Below are 22775 nucleotides of genomic sequence, written 5' to 3' on the forward strand. Positions count from 1 at the left end.
GGTAATCATCACCACGATGACTGTGTGTCATGTAATTTGTCACCATACCATCACCGATGGTATACGAGTTGTCCTACAGAGTTGTTCATTATCTTTACTTTTGATAAACTGATTCATGAATTCCATCTTTGCTTGATCACTTTCCAACTCACCAACTCACCCCCCACCTATGCCCCGAGGATTGTGTTTTCCTTTTGGTACAATAGCCGGCTCTCACACATATGTGTCCAGGCCACGCGCGACTTCATCCTTCACCCCACAGTCATCATGAATGTTCGCATATGTGTAAGTCGTCACATTTCTAAGTCGTCACTTTTTTCTCGGTCCCGATGGTGACGACTTACGCCTAGTCTACTGTATATATATATATATATATATATATATATATATATATATATATATATATATATATATATATATACATATACATATATATCCGAGTTCCGTGCCTATGACTAGGTCGTTAAGCGAATTGGTCGATAAGCAAGGATTTGTTTTTAAATGTTTATACAGTAGTGTACTGTATACTGTAATAAACAGAATAGAGGAAATCAGCTCTAATATACATTACTAAGGTTTGCATACTGTAAATACAGGTAATCGTTTTTATTTATTCTGAATAAGGAAAAGGTCTAAAGGAAACTCCAACTTGATAACTTCATCCATGCCTTGTTATTTGCACGATAATAAACGGACAGCGTGTGCTTATGAACCTGCTTCAATGCACGTGGGTTCTCGGAGCGATAGATGAAGAAAGGCTTTAACTTGAACCCAGCGACATTTCTTCCCAGCAACAACGTAACCCTGTCCTTGAAAGCCTTGAAACCGGACATTGTTTTAGCTTCTTTGTGTATGTAGCACCTTTCGGGTATTATCCTCCAAAAAAGTCCGGTTTCATCCACATTGAAGATCTGTTCCGGATGGTAACGCCTTTCTCGATGATTTCATCAAATTGGTAAACAAATTTTTCTGCTGCTTCTACGTCCATGCTTGCCGCCTCACCGCTGATACTCCGATTATACAGATACACAATAAAGTACAAATTTATGGACGAAATACATAGTATTGGAGATTGCGAATGCTCGTGTAGTGAATACCGACTGACTGTGGGAACGAGACTGAGGCTGAGAAAGGGTGATGCGAGATGAGATGCTTGACGCTGAGATGCCGCGCTGACGCTTCCACAACCAAAGTTCTCGTACAGTGTACAATACCGACTGGTCGGAGAGCTGGTCGTAAGTTCGGGCGGTCGTTAAACAGGTAGGTCGTTAAGTGAGGAGTGCTTGTGTGTGTATATATATATGTATATATATATATATATATATATATATATATATATATATATATATATATATATATATATATATATATATATATATATATATATTGTGGGAAGAATGATCATTAAGGCTATGTAAAATTGCTTAGAATAGTTCAGTTATCTCCATAATATTTGTTCGGAGTAAACATAGCGTAATTAATTCTGAGGTGAGATATGCATTGCTATAATATGCAGTGAGATGTTTCTTTCCCCTACCCTACTGTTGTCTTCCCCCTTCAAACCTCTGGATGTGTGTTTTTATGTTCTCTTCCTATGTTTAAATGTTCTTCCTACAAAACACACACACAAAGGCTTTGCAATGAAGACACAGGACAATGTGTGGCGAATCCGCATTGTAAAAGCTGGTAATTAGCTCTGGCATGGGGCTTATCAACTGATATCGCATGTTTGACAGTTATTGGGCATCAAGAGGAGAGAGAGCTTTGAAGAGATCGGCCGATTGTGCAGAGCTTTGAAGAGACTGCAGAGTTTATAACGCAAGAGTGTGGAGAGCTGAAAATGCCTGAGATCATCAGAGCAAAGAGCTTCTGAAAATGCTGTAATGGAGCAGAGGGTTTTCACTAAGTGACGCCTAATTGAGAGAGATGTTACGCTGCGATTCGGCTGCCGACACGCGATCTATGCTACATAACTCCTGCACAACTTTCATACTCACTTGGAGGAAAACAACTTTATGACATTGTTGTGTATTCCCCTGTACTGTATTTGTTGAATGAATGAAAGAGCTGGCCATAAGATAAGAATAGCTATGGACCATTTGTTTACTTTGATAGTTTTGAGGGCTTGTAATGAGTAGGAGTTCTTATGATGATGATATGCTAGGCGGTCATATTTGAGCCATTGTCGAATATTTAATCAATAGTCAATAGTTCTGTATTAATCAGCTGTCAGGATTCAAACCTTGCTTTAAAATGTTGCTTTAAATGTTCCATGTTATCCAACTGTGTTTTTGGGCAGCGCCCAACTGTTTTTGGACAGCGCCCAACTGGTTTTTGGACAGCCTTTATCACCCTTCCTGTTTTTTCTGCGGCAGCGTGCCCTTAGCGTGCCCTTGGAGGGAACTGTGGAACTGTTCCTTCAGTGTATGCTGCCCACACATTTCTATTCTTAGTCATCACGAGAGTTTTGCCTTTGTTATCAGCAGGTGTCAGTGTAGGAGTTTAGGAGGCTTGGAAAGTCGTTAGTTTGGAAGATAAACTGTTGGGTTACATATCTGAGAGTTGTGTAGGCGGCTTGGAAACTGTTGGGTTGCATATCTGAGAATTGACCGATTCAACTTCCCCTAGGGCCCCGAGGGAGGGGGGAAAGAAGCCCACTGCCACATTTATTTCTTTATCCCTAAGCACACACCTTTAGTCCACACCCAGTTCTGCTTTTGTGTGATTATATATATATATATATATATATATATATATATATATATATATATATATATATATATATATATATATATATATATATATATATATATATGATGGTTTTGAAGCATAATCTCAATGTGATCCGGAGGCACCTGACTGAAGGGTCACTGGGTCGCATTCCGCATGCGTGTGGTCTTCGGAAATAAAACGTGTAATTTGAGGACCCTCATCTGACTCTGTCATCTTACTCGGCCGGGTGGAGAGTCATAACAATTGGCAACGAGGATGGGATTCGACTGATGCTGGCGGTGTGGATGGTGGGACTCCGCTTGGTGTACAGCGATCGCAAGGGTTCAGCTAAAAGGTACGTGACGATCGCACGTAGGGCACCTAAAAAAGGGAGCCCCAGTTAGGCGAGCACTGTACACTTGGTGGGCAGCGCCCCGCCGGACGCAGCTCGAGGATCTGCTCGAATCAAGAACTGTAACGGTAAAAACATATGAGGTGATTCGAATACGGTTTGTCTGAAGAGCACAAAGGGGGGGGGGGCTGGCAGGCAGTGTTTGTGGAACCTGGAAGGGTAGAGGATAAAGGTATCCATGTGAAATAAGGAGGGAACAGATTGGAATCCTGTACCATAGAGAGGGAAGGTTGGAGGCCTTCATTGGGATTTGAGGCTTAAGGCGGTTGTTTGAAAGGGATTTCGGTCCCGACGTAAAAGGAGAAACGATTTGCAGCTATTAGGCGGTTGATAAGATAAGAACAAAAGATGGGGAATAAATCTTCAAAGAACGAGAAGATACCAAAAGGAACAACATTGAAAGGTATCAGTGACAAATATGGAATCGATAACGTAAAGGGAATACAGGACTGGGTGAAGTGGACCACGGGGAGAAAAGATCCCTTTCCGCTGACTGGATCCTTAGATCCAAAGATATTGAACACAGTGAGTAATGCGCTGACAGAGGGCAAAGCAGGAGGCCGGAAACAAAGTGGACAACACTGGAAAGCGTTGGCCGCGTAGCTAATGGAGTCGCAAGTCGAGACAGAGCATAGGCGACTCGGACTAGAAGGGACTGTGACCCAACGAAAAATGCAAGACGAGGAACAACAAGGGAAACGAAAGCAAGCGCAAGACCAGCTAACGGGAGTTAAGACCCAGGGAGAGGACAAACAGAAGGAACTGGAACAAGCGCTTAGAATAGTTGACCTGCGTCAGCGCAGCTGACGGAGGTCAAGATACAGAGTGAGGAGAGACAGGAGAAGTTGAAGCAAGCGTTAGCACAGATAGCAGAAATCAACGACGACGTGGACCGAAAGACGACAACACGACTTGGGAGGAGAAAAGGAATTTACCCCGTCTTATGGGTGGGCGGAGCAAGAGGAGGGACTGACATTCACCAGTTCCCCATGATGCAAGCGGCAGGGGGAGGTTGGGTTTGGAGATCATGGACTCCACAAGACATTTGGGGAGTAAAAGCTTGCATGGAAGAATGCATAAAGAAAAACCCAAGAAGGGCAATTCAGATATTACACAACCAGATAAAAATGCAAGGGCAACCAGGACGGACATAGGGTTTATCTGCACTGCTGTGCTGCCTAGCGCGGTTTGGAGCCCGTGTTCGGCAGAATGGGGCGTCAAACGAGAAGGAAAGGAAGATACCACTTAAAACCAATATTACCCAGAGGGAGCCGACCGAGAAGCACAGGCAGTGTACAGGGGTAGGGTACAAGCCCTGATGGAAGAACTTGCGACGGAGATGGCCCCAAGGGTAATGGATTGGCAGGCAATACAGGATGTTACACAGAATCCCAAGGAATCACCTGCGGAGTCCAAAGCACGACTGTATGAACAGATCGAACTGCACTCGGGATTTAATAACATAGCACAGACGCCCCTCCATTTCCTGAACACTATGTTTGTAGATGGACTGTGCGACGAAGTAAGGCGAGAGGTGAAGGCGGACATACCAGGGTGGAAAATGGCTGGAGTGGATGCTGTGTTTGAAAGGGCGAGACAAGCCTGGCAGACTCTAAGAGAAAAGGAACGGAGGGGAAAGAAAGATGCCAAAGCTCTGTTTGTAAGAAACCTCGAATTGAAGAGCCGTAAATACGAAGAGAGGGAAGGAAGGCCTCACTGGAACAACCCAGATTGGGAACCCCGGTATGAAGCCGAACGGGACCAGCGGAGACCTTGGAACCGAGAGAATGAGCCGCAAAGATGGGGAGAATGCTTTAACTGCAGTAAATACGGGCATTGGAGCCAGGAGTGCAAGGCACCGCCTAAACAACGAGGCTGGGGCTCACGGCCACCACAACAGCAGGAGAGACCAACGGCGCCCCCTAGAGAATATGAGAGGCGAGGGGAAGTAGCGGAAGGAAACTCTTGATATGAGGACACCGTGGTGGCTCCGCAAAGAGAAACACGGAACGTAAGGGAATTGACCACGACCTTAAACGTAGAGGGGAGACAAGTAACATTCCTGGTAGACACAGAGGCCACCCGGTCAACACTAAAACAAGGAGAGATAAAGAACCTGCCACTCTCAGGCAAGTCAGTGAGTGTGGTGGGGGTTTCGGGACGGAGAGAGGATATCCCGATTTCGGACAAATTCTGAATTGAAGTAGGTCCCCTGTGGGGAGAACATGCATTTTTGGTAGCTAAACACACCCCGATGAATTTGTTCGGAAGAGATTTGTTGTGCAGAATGGGATGTACGATAATGTGCAAGCAAGACGGAGTCTTCAAAGATGCTCCGCTAGCATTGCAAGAGGAAGTAATGACCCTCATGATGACCGAACTCGGACCGGTAGTTTATTGGTTGCGGATTGTGTCACAAGAGGGGAGAGATAAACTGACTAGGGATTGGGAAAGTGTGAAAAGATTGCGGGATGTAGAGGAATGGTTGCGTAGCAACGACAATGAGTTGAACGAAGTGGAACTGCCTTTGCACTGTACGGTCTATTATGACGAAACAGGGCAGGATTTTGATTACTCGGATAGAGTACATGAAGATTACACCGCCACATGCACTTTGATGACAACCGCTTTGTGGATCGGAAAAGAGGGAGCGGCAATGGAGGTGGAACTAACCGCCAAGGAATGTGAGCTAATGAAGCACAGAGAAGGACTTACCCCGCACGTCTAAATGGCGGTCAGTAAAGGACATAGTGCTGGAGAATTGGGAAGAATGATGACCAGATTGAGATGCGCCCCGGAACCACCAGAAAGGGATAGTGAAACCCAGAGCACTTTACAGGCCAGTCGACGGGGGGATGGATGGAAGGTATGCTTGCCTGATCAGATTTTGACATGTATGCAAGAAAGACACGAGATGAACAGCGAAAGGCCCCGCCGCCAGGCCAACAGAAAAACGAGAACGGAGGAAATATTACAGGAAGTACCTGTCGAACTATGGACACGACATCCGAATGATGTGGGCAGAGTGCTGGCCGCAACGCCCGTGTCCATGCAGATAAAAGAGGGGATACCCCTGCCTCGAGTGGCTCAATACCCGTTGCGCAAAGAGGCAATAGAGGGGATCGCTCTGGTGATAGCATTGTTACGCGACCAAGGGGTGATAATACCTACTAAAAGCCAATGTAACACACCAATCCTGCGGGTGGAGAAGCCCGGGGGAAACAAATGGAAGTTCGTACAAGATCTGCGGGCAGTGAATAAGTGTGTGAAAGCGTCCTTTCCCGTGGTGCCACACCCTGTTACGCTACTGTCAGGGGTGCCGTCCACTGCAATGCACTTTTCCGTGGTAGATTTGTGCTCGGCGTTCTTTAGCATACCGCTCGCCAAGGAGTCGCAACACTTGTTTGCCTTTAGCTACGACGGACAACAATACACCTGGACTGTACTTCCACAAGGGTTCTGCGATAGTCCAATGCTCTTCTCGTAGGCTTTGAAGGAGGACTTGGAGGACATTGAGCTCCCGGAAGGATCAGTAATGATACAATATGTGGACGATCTGTTGGTATGCTCGGACAATCAAACGAAATGTGAAACGGACACTGTAGCGCTGTTAACAGCTCTTGCCCGAAAGGGCCAAAAAGTCAGCAAAGACAAATTGCAGTTCTCGCAGCCAAGAGTGACGTATTTGGGACATATACTGGAGCAGGGGCAGAGAAGCCTCGGAGCTGAACGGGTGGAGACAATCCTAGAGCACCCAAAACCCACTACATTGTGACAATTACGGCGGTTCCTCGGGATGACGGGGTACTGCTGGCAGTGGATACCTGATTATGCGGTTCGGGCACGATCACTGTACGACATGGTAAAGGAGGCAGAGGGGGATAAGATCTCCTGGACGAATGGTGTGAACAAAGACTTTGAAACATTGAAGCAGGCCTTATCAAAAGCACCAGCATTGGGGCTACCAAACTATGATCTTCACTTCACCCTATTCGTCCACGAAAGAGGAGGGTTCGCCCAAGCGGTGCTGACGCAAGAACACAGAGGGGAAAATAGGCCGATTGCGTACTACAGTAGTCATTTGGATCCGGCCGCCGCCGCCTATCCCGGGTGCTTACAGGCAGTGGCAGCAACGCAATCCGCAGTAACTGCAACAGCGACGCTGGTTTTGGGTTCTCCGCTGACCGTGAAAGTGCCGCATGATGTGGCAACGCTGATATGGCAAAACAAGACACAACATATATCCGCGGCACGAGCAGTTCAACATGATTTGGTACTTTTGCAGGCAACTAATATAACGATCGAAAGATGTTTGCCACTGAACCCAGCCTTCCTAATGCCAATGGGCGATGAGGGAGAGGCACACGTGTGTGAACGAGTGCTGATGGAAGAGACAAAGGCTAGGCGCGATCTACAGGAAGCCCCGATCGAGAATGCGGAATTGGAACTGTTCGTAGATGGAGCGGCGAGGAAGAACCGATGGGGAAAAACGATTGCTAGCTTTGCAGTATGCACCACAAGCGCCACCTTGAGGAAACAATTGCTACCAAAGGGATTTTCAGCCCAACAAGCTGAGCTGGAAGCGCTAATATGCGGATGTGAGCTGAGTGCGGGTAAGACATTGAACATATACACAGATACCCGATATGCCTGGGGCATCTTACATGACTCCGCCGCCATTTGGGCCTTGCGGGGCTTTAAGACGTCCTCTGGGAAGGTTATTCGACACGGGGACTTGATCAAATGACTAATACGAGCAGCACAAGAGCCGCAGCAGATTGCAGTGATTAAATGCAAAGCTCACACAGGAGGGACAGATGACGTGTCAAAAGGCAATGAAAGAGCAGATTTTGCGGCAAAAACAGTGCTCGATGAGGAGGAGGCGAACCCACAACCAACAACCGAACTTTACGTGGAGCAAATGGTAGACGGCCCACAAACGCCAAGAACAGCTGAAGGACCTGCAGATCTCCGCAACTATGGAAGAACAGGAATCATGGAGGTTGAAGGAGGGTGCAAAGCAAACACACACATGGAGTATGGGTGGATGAGCGAAATAGGCCATTTGTACCCCGGATATTGCTACCGTGGCTGGTCTTCACTGCACATGCGCAGGGCCATATGGGAATAAAAGGAGTGACGGAAATTATTCGTCAAACCTGGAATGCCCCAGGCGTAATGACAGCAGCAACAGAGGTGGTTAGCAATTGTGCGACCTGTGGTAGACATAATAGGAAGTATGCCGCCAAGAAACGGGGAGCACACCCACCCCCGTCTGGACCGTTTCAACACCTTCAGATGGATTTTATAAAAATGCCGGCATACAAACATCACCAATATGTGTTGGTAATCGTGGATATGTTCTCCAAGTGGGTAGAGGCCTTTGCCACTACCAACCAGGAAGCTGATACGGTGGCCAAACTGCTTTTACAGGAAGTAATTCCGCGATTTGGGATTCCAACACGACTATCCTCGGACCAAGGAGGGTCTTTCACAGCAAAAGTGATGGCAAAGCTAGCCGAAGGCTTGGGTATTAACCAGAAACTACACTGTCCGTACCACCTTCAGTCAGCAGGGGCAGTAGAAAGGGAGAACCAAACTCTAAAGCATATGCTTTCCAAACTCTGCGAGGGCCAGTCAATGCCCTGGCCAGACGTACTGCTGATAGCGCTCATGAAAATGCGAGCAACAAATAATGCCACAAGGGGGCTCTCACCCCACGAAATAATAACGGGATGTCCTTTGCAGTTACCGGCCTCGGCTCCGCCAGATATGGGAGATTGGGATTTGTCATGCATGACCGACGGAATAATGAATTATTGCAGGACACTCACTGCTACCATTCGGATTTTTCACTCGCAGGTACAAGAAGCGTTGCCAATACCTGCTGGAGACCCGTTACATGATTTCAACCCGCTGAACGAGTTTGGGTGAAAGAGTTCCTGCAGAAAAGCGCCCGGCAACCCAAGTGGACAGACCCTACACTGTACTTTTGACCACGCTCTCGGCCATCAAAGTAAGAGGAAAGAGTGCATGGATACACCACTCACACTGTAAACGAGCACCCAAGGAGGCTGCCGAAACTAGGGAACTGGAGGAGGTAACCCCAGCAGAGGTTCCGGCAGTGTCCGATTCAATCTTTTACCGAGATAGTGAAGACGACGACGAGGTGGAAGACGTGATATCTCTACAGGGACCCCCTCCACCGCCACCAAACCAAGACGGAGCCGGCCCAGCAGGACAGGGTGAGATAGTGTGGGAAGGCCCACTGCAGGCAGAGCCAGGCACCCCGCTGGACCTGGGACCTGAAAACGTAGACAACAGAGACCCTGGGATACCGGAGCTAGAGCCAAATGCCCCGCCAGACGTGGAACTGGAACCTGAGCTGGACACCCTGCCGAACGTGGAACAGGCAGGTTTAGACGACAGGAACATTGTAATACCAGAGACAGCGACAGGACCTTTGACGACACAACATGCAACTCCTGGTGCCGACGCTACTCCTTTGCGGGGGCGGCCTGTCACTAGACAACAAACTGACAGCCTCCGACCCTGGGAACCATACACGCCTCCTACACCTCGACCACGAAAGGGGAAACGGGAGTGATTTAACAACATGGATACAACGAAGCAGGAGAGAAGTACCTGGAGAAAAGGGGACAGCAAGTAAATATGCAAATTTTGGGACAACCCATTTGAAGGAGTTGGACACAGTAAGAGTCTTTTCAGTTAACCGCACCCAACCTTTTTCGTCAATGATTCCACACCCAATAGACCGAAAGGCACCACTGCTCCGACTTCAACAACTCATAGAAATACCCTGCATCCTAGCAGATGGGTCTAGTGACTTGGTAGAACGACACAAGGAACTTAAGGCCATCATATGGTACTGCGTGATAGCGGGGCGGGATCTCTTGGTAGCTCGACAAGTAAAGAAACAGAGGACAAAAGGGGTCCTACACCAGACAAGGATATGAATGGGGCCAGCACGCGAGTCTGATAACTACAATCCCAAAAGTATCGAATGACACCCAGTTGGCATACTTTTGCCACGTTCTATGGAGCAACCACACAGCACGGAGTAATTGGATACACTTTTATGTACGCAGACAGGGGCCGCCAACAAGGCCCCGGAATACCTTTGTAGCCCTAACCAAAGAGATAGCAAATATTGAGAACCGGAGTGAGTGCTGGGTGTGCCTTAAACCACCATCTGGCCTCGTGACCGGACTTCCTCTTTTCGTGCTACCATAACCATCTTCAATCATATAACCGGACCAGTGGAAGGACTCGAAGCTAAGACCTCAGCCCATGGTTACACACAACGGGTCTATGCAGGGAAAAATCTGAGTGCCAATGTAGTGGTGGTGCCATCTCCCCTATGGGTAGAAAACACCAGGGGAGCGGTCTGTTTTACAGGACAGGGAGCAAACAGCATGGGAAAGTCAGAGTGCGAGATTCAACTTCCCCTCCTGAAATCGGCTGACCAGGAAATCATCGCTGTTAACCCCGACACCCAGGTGGAGGAGCAAGTAACATTCACAATAAAAGCAGCCTTACATCATGACAACGGAATGATCCCGCCAAAAGGCATTCACTTAGTCTGCGGGGACAAAGCTTACCCCTACCTACCAAAAGGGTGGGAAGGGAGTTGTTATTTAGCCTCAGTATTTCCGGACAGCAGGATTAAAACCACTTTTCACCACACCACCTCACAACCACGGTACCGACGCAGCGCGTCAGAAACGAGGGATCCAGAGGGATGGGCCGGTGTATCAACGCGCTTGGGGGTTATCAAAGGCACCTGGTGGGAAAAGGCTATTTGGCCTTTTCATGCCACATGCTGGTACTACTATTAATAGCATTAGGATAGATAAGCTTTCGCACGTTTTGGAATATTTAGGTAATGTAACCATGGCTTACTATACAGAATTAACAGATATGTTAGTATCAATGCGCGCTATGGTAATGCAGAACAGAGTAGCTCTAGACATGCTTCTAGCGGAACAAGAAGGGGTATGTGGGATGATTTAAGGAGAATGTTGCGTCTGGATTCCGGACCCGAAGGACATAACTAATCGTGCGGTGGCCTTGAATTAAAAAGGTGGTTGAAGTTCTCAATAGCAATCGAGTGGAACGTGAGGAAGGTTACGCGTGGTGGAAGTCAATCTTCCAGGGCTGCGGAGGTTGGTTGTTGCGCCTAATAGAGTCAGTGCTTTTAATCACCGTAGTGGTAATTTTTAGGGTGTTTCTAATCAAACTTCTCATTACCATTTGTCTGAAGAAATGCTGCGCAGCGTCACCCCTCACCCAGGCCATTATAATAATTAACAGCAAACTCTCTGTTGAGGACGACTCGGCCAGTAATGGGGAGAGGGACGATCAGGGCTTTCAGGGGGAACCCCAGGTAGACATCATACACGTGAACCAAGGCCAAGGTCTACAACCATTCCTCTTTGTTAAAACAGATAACTAACGCAGGAGAGAGTGCGTGTTGTTTTGCCTTCCAGTGCAAGATGTGACTTCTGCGCTGGACGAGCTTACACCCGTGCCTTGAGTGCTACTTGCTTTTGTAGAATTGCTTAAACGATAGTATTACAAGTGCTGCTAACATAAAACAGTATTGTATGTTAATATGGTATGGACTTAGCATATAATTTGTATACTACAGCTTAACGGGAGACATGTGGCAGTAGGCAGGACAAAAGGGGGAAGACAAAAGGTAACGGAAGCTAACCTGAACCACCGGCAGTTGGGGACTTCTCATTTGGAGAATGTTTATGGCTATCCACGGCATTCGTAAATCCCGTTTGGCAGGCGCGGGGACCGAGAGGTAGCTGCTACAGGAACCAAATAGGGGTCCACTCGGTTGGTGAGTATCAGGTATGGCTGGGTATGGTCAAATATGACCAAGGAGGGAACTGTTATGATGATGATACGCAAGGTGGTCATATTTGAGCCATTGTCGAATATTTAATCAATAGTCAATCGTTGTGTATTCATCAGCTGTCAGGCTTCAAACCTTGCTTTAAAATGTTGCTTTAAATGTTCCATGTTACCCAACTGTTTTTTTGGGCAGCGCCCAACTGGTTTTTGGACAGCCTTTATCACCCTTCCTGTTTTTTCTGCGGCAGCATGCCCTTAGCGTGCCCTTGGAGGGAACTGTGGAACTGTTCCTTCAGTGTATGCTGCCCACACATTCCTATTCTTAGTCATCACTAGAGTTTTGCCTTTGTTATCAGCAGGTGCCAGTGTAGGAGTGTAGGAGGCTTGGAAAGTCGTTAGTTTGCAAGATAAACTGTTGGGTTGCATATCTGAGAGTTGTGTAGGCGGCTTGGAAACTGTTGGGTTGCATATCTGAGAATTGACCGATTCAACTTCCCCTAGGGCCCCGAGGGAGGGGGGAAAGAAGCCCACTGCCACATTTATTTCTTTATCCCTAAGCACACACCTTTAGTCCACACCCAGTTCTGCTTTTGTGTGATTATATATATATATATATATATATATATATATATATATATATATATAGATATATATATATATATATATATATATATATATATATATATATATATATATATGATGGTTTTGAAGCATAATCTCAATGTGATTCGGAGGCACCTGACTGAAGGGTCACTGGGTCGCATTCCGCATGCGTGTGGTCTTCGGAAATAAAACGTGTAATTTGAGGACCCTCATCTGACTCTGTCATCTTACTCGGCCGGGTGGAGAGTCATAACAGGGGTTAATTCGTTTTTTTGATTCCATGATACATTTTATTTGTAATTGCTTATTTTTTGTGATTACTTCTCCTGTGCCATTTACTATTTGTTAATAAATATACCTGGTCTCGGGGTTTGGATTCTACTGGTTCTGGTTGTCTCGTTTCATGGTCTAGGCTGGTTGTCGTGCAGTTCTGAAAACTGGCTAAAACAAACTCAGGCCACGCTCATGATCAATGGCTGCTCAGCCAGATTAGAAAGGTGGCGAGTACTTTTCTGCGCTTCCTCGGGGTAATTCCATGGTCCATACGAGTCTTGTAATGTAGCAAACCAGCCCAGGAACTTACTTGGGGCTGTGAACTTAGTTGGCGGTTGCAGTCGTTTTGACATGACCCGCGGAACTCAAACTGGGTAACCGGAACGGACCGCGGCTGTTATAATATACATGTATATAACGGGAAGAAATGAAATGAGTCACGGACGTAGCTTCTGGATGATCTTTATGGTGACAAGCTTTCAGCCAAATAAGCCTTCTTCTTGGTCTACAAGAATAGCAGATATGCACATGAGATAATGGTTCAATGAGATGATAATGTTATATACATAATCGATTTGAGATGGATCCCTGGTGAATCTTTGGAATGTCGGGTTAGGTGACATGGAATGACCATATAGCAATGCAACTGTTCTGGTCGAAAATACTTTTGCATGCTGGGATTATATGGTACTGCCTTTTGGTATGCATCTCGTATATCTTGTTAAACATTCACGACAAAATTTACTTACCTCTTCTTCCAGAAGGAAATCTTTTGTACAAGGTGGAAGAGAGATCTCCATGGATGCGTCTTGCAAAATGTGATACTCATCACATGTTTCTTCCATTTCTTCACGAAGTTGCGAGTAGGTGCCTTGCTTCAAGTATTCCACAGATTGCTCTTTCAAAATTTCCTCATTTTGTTTGTCAGGCTGCCATACAGGTGGTTCAGGTGCAAAAGGTACTTTGAAGCTTTCTTCTCTTGTTTCTGGAATTAGAGTTTCATGGGAACGTATATGAAATGGTCCTGCTGTCAATGGAGTGTTGCAAATATGCAGAGCTGGTGAAAGAGCTGCAGGAGATTGTTCCCCATCAACTTTGATGTCATAAACTTCTTTGGGTTTGTCATTATCATCTTGGAAAACCTTCAAGCTTTCACCAGGTATTTCTAGCATTCCTTCAGCCAATTCATATGACTGGCCAGATTCCAGCAATGCAGTTGTGACCTGCTCATCACTTGATGAACTGAAAGGTATTTCATAGCTCTTCTTTTCAAAGGTGATTATTGACTGATTATCTTCCTCTTTCCCAGCGACTATATGTTGTGAAGCCTTTTCTTCACTTTCCTTCTCATCTTCGTATGTATCATTTACATATTCAGTGGCATCACTGACACTTACAACAGTGTCTTCTACATCAATAGGCTTCCCCATTATGATTGGTACTTCATCAATCTTGATTTCTGGAAAAATCAGTAGCTCTTCTTGATCCAACACTGAAACCCCACTCAAGGGTAATCCTCTCTGTAGCAATTGATGTCTTGCTCGTACTTCTGCATCTTGAAGTTCATTGGCTTCTACGTCTGTGTCCAGAGTTTTTTGAGGCACCTCTGGTAGTTTCCGATCAGGTGGTTCACGCACCTGTTGGTGACCATCTAGTGCAGACTTTGCAGGTATATCCGCATTGTTCACTGGCTTCACTTTGGATACTGTGCTTGTAATTCTCACTTCTCCAAAACCAAGCTGCCCTGCCAATGCCCTCTGAGTTTGGCAAGTTAGACAAAGCCATTCTTTCTTCTGAAAAGCAATAAAGACAATAATTAGATTAATGATGCCATTGTTTGTCATAATCGATATTGTTGACAATGGATCCTGGATGAGACTTTGTTTATGAATTTGACATTACACCATCAGGAACATTGAAAATGTGAGGCTAAATCAGTCTGCCCACATAAAGCTGGAAGATATGAGGGGCGTTCAAAAATTATATGAATGACATACTCATAATATTCCAAGACATGTCAACTTTAACATTTTTCAATATACCAGAATATATAATGAAAACAAAATATATACAGGAAAACGTTTTTAATTTATGTATACATCTCATAAATCATTGAGTGTATTGGACTATTCTCTCTTCTTCATATAACTTTGGATGTAGCCCACATAAAATTCGCCTAAGAATGTTCTTGCACTACAACTCATGAAAAAAGGCCTTACTGAGGCTATTGCTATCAATCTATGGAAAATTTACTTTGTATGAAACATGCACTACACAAAATAATATTTTGTTTCAGTGAAGGAAATGGACCCAGAGGTGGAGCATTCAACACATAAAGGGTTGAATATTTCATAAGTATATGTGCTTTGTCAGGTACCTACCTTCCCCTTGGATCAGGACCAGGGAAAATGTGTTGTGAGTGTTAGCATGTTCCATTACCGCTGTGATTTCCCACTTTCTTGAGACTGCATCCATCCCCAAATTTGTCCAGCCATCCATACGTCTATATCCCTCACCCTTTCCCCCTCAACCTCTCAATCTCAGTACATTCCTGTAAACCCTCTTTATTTGAATCCATTTCAAATACCTTCCATCCTCAATACTTTTGAACCCCTTTTCCCATGATATTACCCCTGCACCTTTCCACACCACAACAACATCGACACCACAACCACAATGACAACAATTACACCACCACCCATTCAGGGCCGACATTAGCACTGCATAACATAACAAGAAAAATAGCAGAGATTGCAAACCCTCACCAGGACTTCTTTTGAGTGGTGTATTTTTATTGGTTTTCGGGTAAATCTAATATGGCTGCCAAACCATGTGACCAATGACATTATATTGTGACCCTTTTGTTCCTCATGGATAGGCGGTCATATGTGTAAAGTTTCACCTTAATCTTTTCAGCCATTTCAGAGAAGATTTTTTTGAAGGTTCAAAAGAAAACAAACAATATGGCTACCCAATCACATGACCGATGACGTCATCAAAAAATTTTTGTGGACCATTTTCTCCCTAGATGACCCTCAAAATTGTTTATACTGATTGGATGAAACATTCTGCATATGCAATGATGACGTCATAACGAAGGTACCGATGATGTCATGAAAATACCACACATTCCCCATGAGGAGCACTTGCTACGAATAATTTTTGATACGAAGAATTCTTGGCGAGGATATTATTGCACTGAAGGCAAAATATCACAGAGGTTGCTACAAAAAGTACGTATCTGTGTCATCATGCAGCCAAACAAGTGAACCAGCAGCAAATGTACCATTATGACAAGGCGTTCAACAATCGATTTGATCAGATTCAGGGTAACATCTTCAGGCAGCAAAGGACGTTTGACATAGCCAACCTTCGTGAGCTCTATCAGACACAGCTCATCCAACAAGGCATCAGTGAAGAAAAGGCTTTCCAATGCAAGGTTCAGAATCTTAAAAAGAGACTAGTGGCTAAATATGACTCCTTCTACCCTCAGAAAGACAAAAATAAAAGTGAAATTGTGTGCAGTTTCTCATTAGATATTGGAGATCTGATAAACGTTGTTGTTGAAGTAAAATAATCGATGTCATGCATGCAGAGCCACATTGGTCTTGATGTGGAGGAACTAAGCCATGGTACATTTTCACAGGTCCTGTGCCATGTTGCTGCAATCCTTAGAACTGATATGAAAGATGTGAAAGGAATTGACACACATCCTCTGAAAAATGCAGATATCTCACCAGCAAAGGCAAACGAGGATTCTGACCCTGAGAATCTGAAGACATTTCTCCATATGCTTCTACAACCAGATAGACAGTTTCTGGAAACTAACATGGCAGCATTCAGCACTCAGGGTAATTTAAAGGAGAGTACTGAAAGAAAGGTGTTGATTATTGCACAGGATATAGTTTTCTAGTTCTCTGGAGGCCGTAAAAAGATGCCCAAGAATGCTGGACTAGGACTAGCAATCAGAAACCTTGTGCATAGTAAGGAAATCATAACGATGATAAACGCAATGGACATTGTATCAACTATTGGGAGTGTGAGGAAATTGACACAACATGGGCTGCCAACATCACAGAAACATTCCAGAATGAAGGTGGTTACTATAAGGCAGTGGTACCCAGCTTCATTTTGCTGGAGAAATTTGCACAGAGTGCTGCCGACAATGCCGACTTCTTCCAGGATACAAAGAGTGGTTGCGATTCTGTTCATGTCATGAGCCTTGCATTCTATCACTCTGGGTTTGCTCTAACACCAGAAAACCTAGTGCGTAGTTCACCAAACGCTTCTCCAGTAATAAGGTTGGCTCTGGAAGCCACAGAGACAAAGCTTATCAAGTTCAACATAGGAAAAGTGAAAGTCAGGCCGACTATAGGCGAGGTGAGCAGTGAAGCCTTCCACCATTGTACAGTGGGGCATGAAGCCCTACATGGAATTGACAATGCATGGATCTTTGCGAGGAACATGCCTCTCAGATTCCTTGAAATAGGAATAGAAAGTGAAAAGCAAGTAGTTCCAGGCTGGAGTGGAATCAATGTATTGGTCTCCAGAAAAAGCAATCAGCCTACAAGGATAGGATTCCCTCTTATGATTCCTGCATCGGCGAAAAACAAAGACACTGTGTACACTTGCCTGAAAACCTTGGACAAAGCTTTCACGAAGGATCTTGGACAGAAGAATCCTGTCATTACCTTTGATGAGGACTTGTATTCCAAAGCAAAGCAGATACAGCAGTCTGTTTCACCAGAACTTGATCACATTGTCATCAGGCTTGGTGGGTTCCACAAAGCTAAGAACTTTCTCTCTGTCATTGGTAAGTGTCAGCCTGGTGTTGGCTTAGTGGTTAGAGTGGCGGCTTGGGATCCTAGGGTCCTGAGTTCAAGCTCAGTTGGCCGCTGAATGAAAATACACCAGGAGATTGACTCAGCCTGTCATCCTTCTGAGGTTGGCAAAATGAGCACCAGTGTACTTGTAAGGGGGACACTGCATCAGCAGCATAGCCACGTCCCAACCAATGATGCAACCAGCAGCCACAGGCTGCACTCGATAGAGAGAGTTCTAAGATAACCCATGGAGTACACTACAACAGAGAGGTAAGAACACATAAGTTGTGCTTATGTGCTTGAGGTACTTGAAGGCTTGTGCTGGGATGCATTCGAGCATATATACTTGTGTTGGACTATCCTGATTGAGTACATTTCCTTTGACTCATTCAAGAACGCGGTTCTTCAGTTAGTGCCTACCCGAGCATAATGGAAAGGCAATCGAAGCACTTATTTTTGTTTGTGTCGTATTTTGTTAGGCATGCCAAACACTGTTTCAAATTTATCGCTTCATGCCCGCTAAAGAGACTATCAGCCTGAATACGAGAAACTGACATATATGCATACAAGCCGGTCAGCGGCCATGGGTCGCTGAGCATCCGATGACCTTTGACCCCTGATCCGAGTTAATCTAGTACGAAGTACTAACGAAATTGCAATCGAATTGGTTAACCCGTGTATGAGCAAGGGGGCTTTGAATGGTCATTTTGCCCGAACAATGCACTCATTGACCTTTGACCCCTGACCTACTCGATATAGGTCATTATGCAAATGAGCAAAGTTGTAGTACTCATTCCGGTCTATAAGCATGCAAAGATTCATTTGATTCGGTTCAACCGTCTTGGAGCTAGTGTACTTTGAATTTTCAGCGGGAATGCTCAATGGCCCTCGGACACCCAAGTTGAGAGGGTTACCATTTGGAAACTATAACATGTAAAAAAAAATGGATGTCATATAGCAAATAGAGAATCACCGGAAGATTATGCATACCAAATCTCATCGAGTTCCATCTACTGATAACTCGGTATCAATTTGAATGAAAAGTACCGAAAATGCGGTTTGATATCGGAAATTGCCAAAAGTTCGAGGGGGTACTGTTCGAGGAAAATCCGGCTCGATCGTTTGTGCACATTGCATTCCAGATGATAATTGTGAATTTTCATGACCATCTGACCATAACCCCAGGAGGAGTAGCATTTGGCGCAAAGGCACCTCCAGCTCTCGCATATTATAGATTTTTGCCCTTTGACCTCTGACCTAAGCAATATCAGTCAAAATGTCCGAAGGAAAAGCTGTAGTACTCATTGCGTGCTATGAACCTGCAAAGTTTCATTCAGATCGATGCACTCACCTGGTCGCTAGGGGGCCTTCAATTTTCGCCAATTTTCGGGCATACCCCATTTGTAGGGGGCGCTGCGGGTAAACTATTCCATATATCACAAAAACCGGAATATATTTGGTAGAGCATCACCTGTAGATGGTGCATACCAAATTTCATAAGCCTAAGTGGGATAATGGCTTTCGGAATTGATTTCATGTGAACGGTACCGATTTTGAATGTTTTTCGGCTGTTGCTAGGGAACCAAAGCGTCCCGAGCAACCATCACAATTTCCAAAGCAATAGGTCATAAGATATACCTACCACCCGAGTTTGGTCAAAATCGGCCCACGTTTACTACCAATTATGCTGATGACAAACGAACAAACATCCAAACAAACATCCAAACAAGCCGGTAGGCGACGAGGGATTCGCTAGGATTGAAGCGCTGGATACAATGCTTTTCATTCTGACTGATCCACCGACGAAGATTCATTGCCAAGACGTATTGGTTCACATACAATTGTTCCTCTGCCTGGCAAGATTTTTCCTATTGCGTATTTTGCCAACTGGCACGCCTCATAAAAAATGACGGTAAATAGACACCTTATTTTTGAAGGATTACCATTTGAAAAATAATCGGTTTGCTGGATTGTGCTGTGGAGCCTCGCATTGCACGCACACGCACACGCACACGCACACACACACACACACACACACACACACACACACACACACACACACACACACACACACACACACACACACACACACACGGAAAACCCGATAAACTTATCTCAATGCTCTTGTTTGACCACACCTCCTGAGCCACACAATATTTTCCATAAGCCACGCCCACTTTCCATAAGCCACGCCCACTTTCCTACGCCACTCCCACTCTAAATAATAAATAATTAAAGGTGGTGTGTGGATCATGGAATCGATTACGGAAAATAAATAAATAATTGGAGGCGGAGTGTGGGTGGTGGAATCGTTTTCGGAAAATAAATAAATAGTTAAAGCTGGTGTGTGGATCGTGGAATCGTTTGCGGTAAATAAATAAATAATTGGAGGTGGTGTGTGGGTGGGGAATCGTTTTCGGTAAATAAATAAATAATTGGAGGTGGTGTGTGGGTGGGGAATCGTTTTCGGTAAATAAATAAATAATTGGAGGTGGTGTGTGGGGAATCGTTTTCAGCAAATAAATAAATTATCGGTTTGCTGGTTTGTGCTGTGGAGCCTCGAGTTGCAGACACACACACACACACACACACACACACACACACACACACACACACACACACACACACACACACACACACACACACGGAAAACCCGACAATAAGGGATATCTAGCATATATAGCGAATGCAACAAACAGACAGAATAACTGACAATAAGGGTCACCTATTTTGGCGACCCAGTGTGTGTGTGTGTGTGTGTGTGTGTGTGTGTGTGTGTGTGTGTGTGTGTGTGTGTGTGTGTGTGTGTGTGTGTGTGTGTGTGTGTGTGTGTGTGTGTGTGTGTGTGTGTGTGTGTGTGTGTGTGTGTGTGTGTGTGTGTACTCAGAGCAAATATTAGGCCTCAAGACAACAAGTTGGGCATGTTTTAAAAGTATAAACCAAAATTTCATTGACAAGTTCATTTTCAAGTGTAATAAGAAAACATTTCAAGATGAAAAGTCCACTTTATCTAGTTATTGCTGTTGTTGCATTGCTATTGTACTTGATGAGCTTTCTGTGTGTGCCGTTTGCTGAAGGTCAAAGGTCATTATGTTTGGAAACATTAAAAAGATGAATGTCCGAGAAATGTTTTGAGGGGTCATTTGTATTTCTACTGTTAAAACTCATAAAGTTAAAATAGGAATAGAAAGACGTACCCCGACCCCCATCCTTATTTCTTCAGTGAAGCCACCGCCGCAGATTAACATTTATTTTTTTTTGAGCTGAAGCTACTTTATGCTCACCTAATTTTCTGTACTGCCACCATGGTGATGCATTGTGGTGATAGGCCTATCAAATAAAAGTCAAACCTTTGTCGGGAAAGAACGTAAACAGATCTGAAATTTTGGTCCCCAGCTCTCAGACTATATATTGTGTATGTATATATATATATATATATATATATATATATATTTTGCCTATAGAAAGTCCATACCCCCTTTAAAAATATTCACCTTTTGTTGCCTTAAATTGCCTGGTTGCCTGGATAAGTGGTCATGTTGGTTTAAACCACCCTTTAAAGTGGTCAAAAAATCGAAAAAATAAGTTGCCTGGAATTAAATTGCATTGAATCAGACTTTTTCTACCTTAATTTATTTACACATCGTAACCCACAACTTCCAAGTCAAAAATAAATTATACAAATTACAGAAAATTAATTAAAAATACAAAATTAGAACATCTTGGTTGGATAAATATCCACCCCTCTGAGTTAATACTTGGTGGAAGCACCTTTCACAGCAACTTCAGAGGTGAGTCTCTTGGGGTAGGTCTTACCAACTTTGCATACCTTGATTGGGCAATATTTGCCCATTTTTATGTGCAAAACTGTTCAAACTCAGTCAAATTGCGTGGGGAGCATTGACGTACAGCAATCTTCAAGTCATGCCACAGATTTTCGATTAGATTTAGGTCGGGCTCTGACTGGGCCACTCAAGGAAATTTATATTTTTGTTCCTTAGCCACTCCAGTGTAGCTTTCGCTGCGTGCTTCGGGTTGTTGTCATGCTGAAAGGTGAACTTTCGTCCCAATCACATCTTTCTTGCAGAGGGTAGCAGGATTTCCTCTCTGATTTTTCTCAATTTTGCTCCATCTTTGTCAGGTCAGGTGAGATTAGATCTGTGACTTGCTACAGGTACCATGTAAACCTGTAGTAACCTGTTCCATGGTCGGGTTGTTGGCGATAAAACCGTCTCCACCACAAAGTTTTTGGTAAGGAGGGTGTATGAAATTGACACCCAACAGGACTAAAAACAAAACCTGTCAAAGGGCGGAGGAGCTCATTGTGAGCCAACAGCCATCCATATTCAGTGCCCAACTGTGTCTGCGGACGTCCTCCTGCAGGTGGGTTACTTCTTATTAGGAGGTTGGTGGCAGGAGTTGAACTCCGGCCACCGTAAAACACTCCATCCCGCAAATCATTTCAAAAGCAAAAATAAATCTGAAAACCCACTCTGTGAGAGTATCTCCTGTGCAGCTGCCCTTCGCAGGGCAGCTCACCGGATGATGGGATTGGGGCAAAGCCTTCGGGACCCCCAATCTTTGATGATAGGAGGGAAGCCGTGGGGTAACCATACAGGGTCAGTTTGCGGTAGTGTGTCGGGGTGGTGCTGTAGTGTCATCCACAAGACGGCGGTCAACTTGGGTTAACCTGAGGCGGTCCCTTCGGGTGTTATCATCTATGCTCAGCATTTGGACATCGGTATTGCAGCACTCACTGAGGTTCGGAGACCGGATTGCGACGAGATCATGGCAGGTGGTTACACCGACTATTGGTCTGGTTGCTCTGATGGTTACCATGCCAAAAGAGTTGCTGTAGCTGTGTCCAGTAAGCTGACTCCAATGATGATTGAGGTAACACCGGTCAAAGAGCGAATTATGACGATGGATTCATCACTCCTTGGGTGTCATTTCCCTGGTCTCCATTTATGCTCTGACTGACGCGAGTGATATCACCGTGAAGGACGCATTCTATGCCACGCTCAAGTCTATGGTTGATCAGTGCCCCAGGTGAGATACTCTTCTAG

The 22775-nt window shown here is 44.9% G+C and overlaps 1 protein-coding gene across 1 annotated transcript in view; it reads right to left on the reverse strand.

Moving 5' to 3' along the window:
- Positions 1-22775, reverse strand: part of PCLO (piccolo presynaptic cytomatrix protein) — a 321244-nt gene that overhangs the window by 248456 nt on the left and 50013 nt on the right. Inside the window, exon 4 of the mRNA XM_085893761.1 lies at positions 13636-14679. Within this exon, the coding sequence (XP_085749887.1) occupies positions 13636-14679 (1044 nt within the window). The remainder of the gene's footprint in view (positions 1-13635; positions 14680-22775) is intronic.

The sequence above is a fragment of the Eptatretus burgeri genome, chromosome 9, assembly GCF_056783735.1.
Source record: "Eptatretus burgeri isolate ZD-2024b chromosome 9, Ebu_testis_v1, whole genome shotgun sequence".
Classification (NCBI taxonomy): domain Eukaryota; kingdom Metazoa; phylum Chordata; class Myxini; order Myxiniformes; family Myxinidae; genus Eptatretus; species Eptatretus burgeri.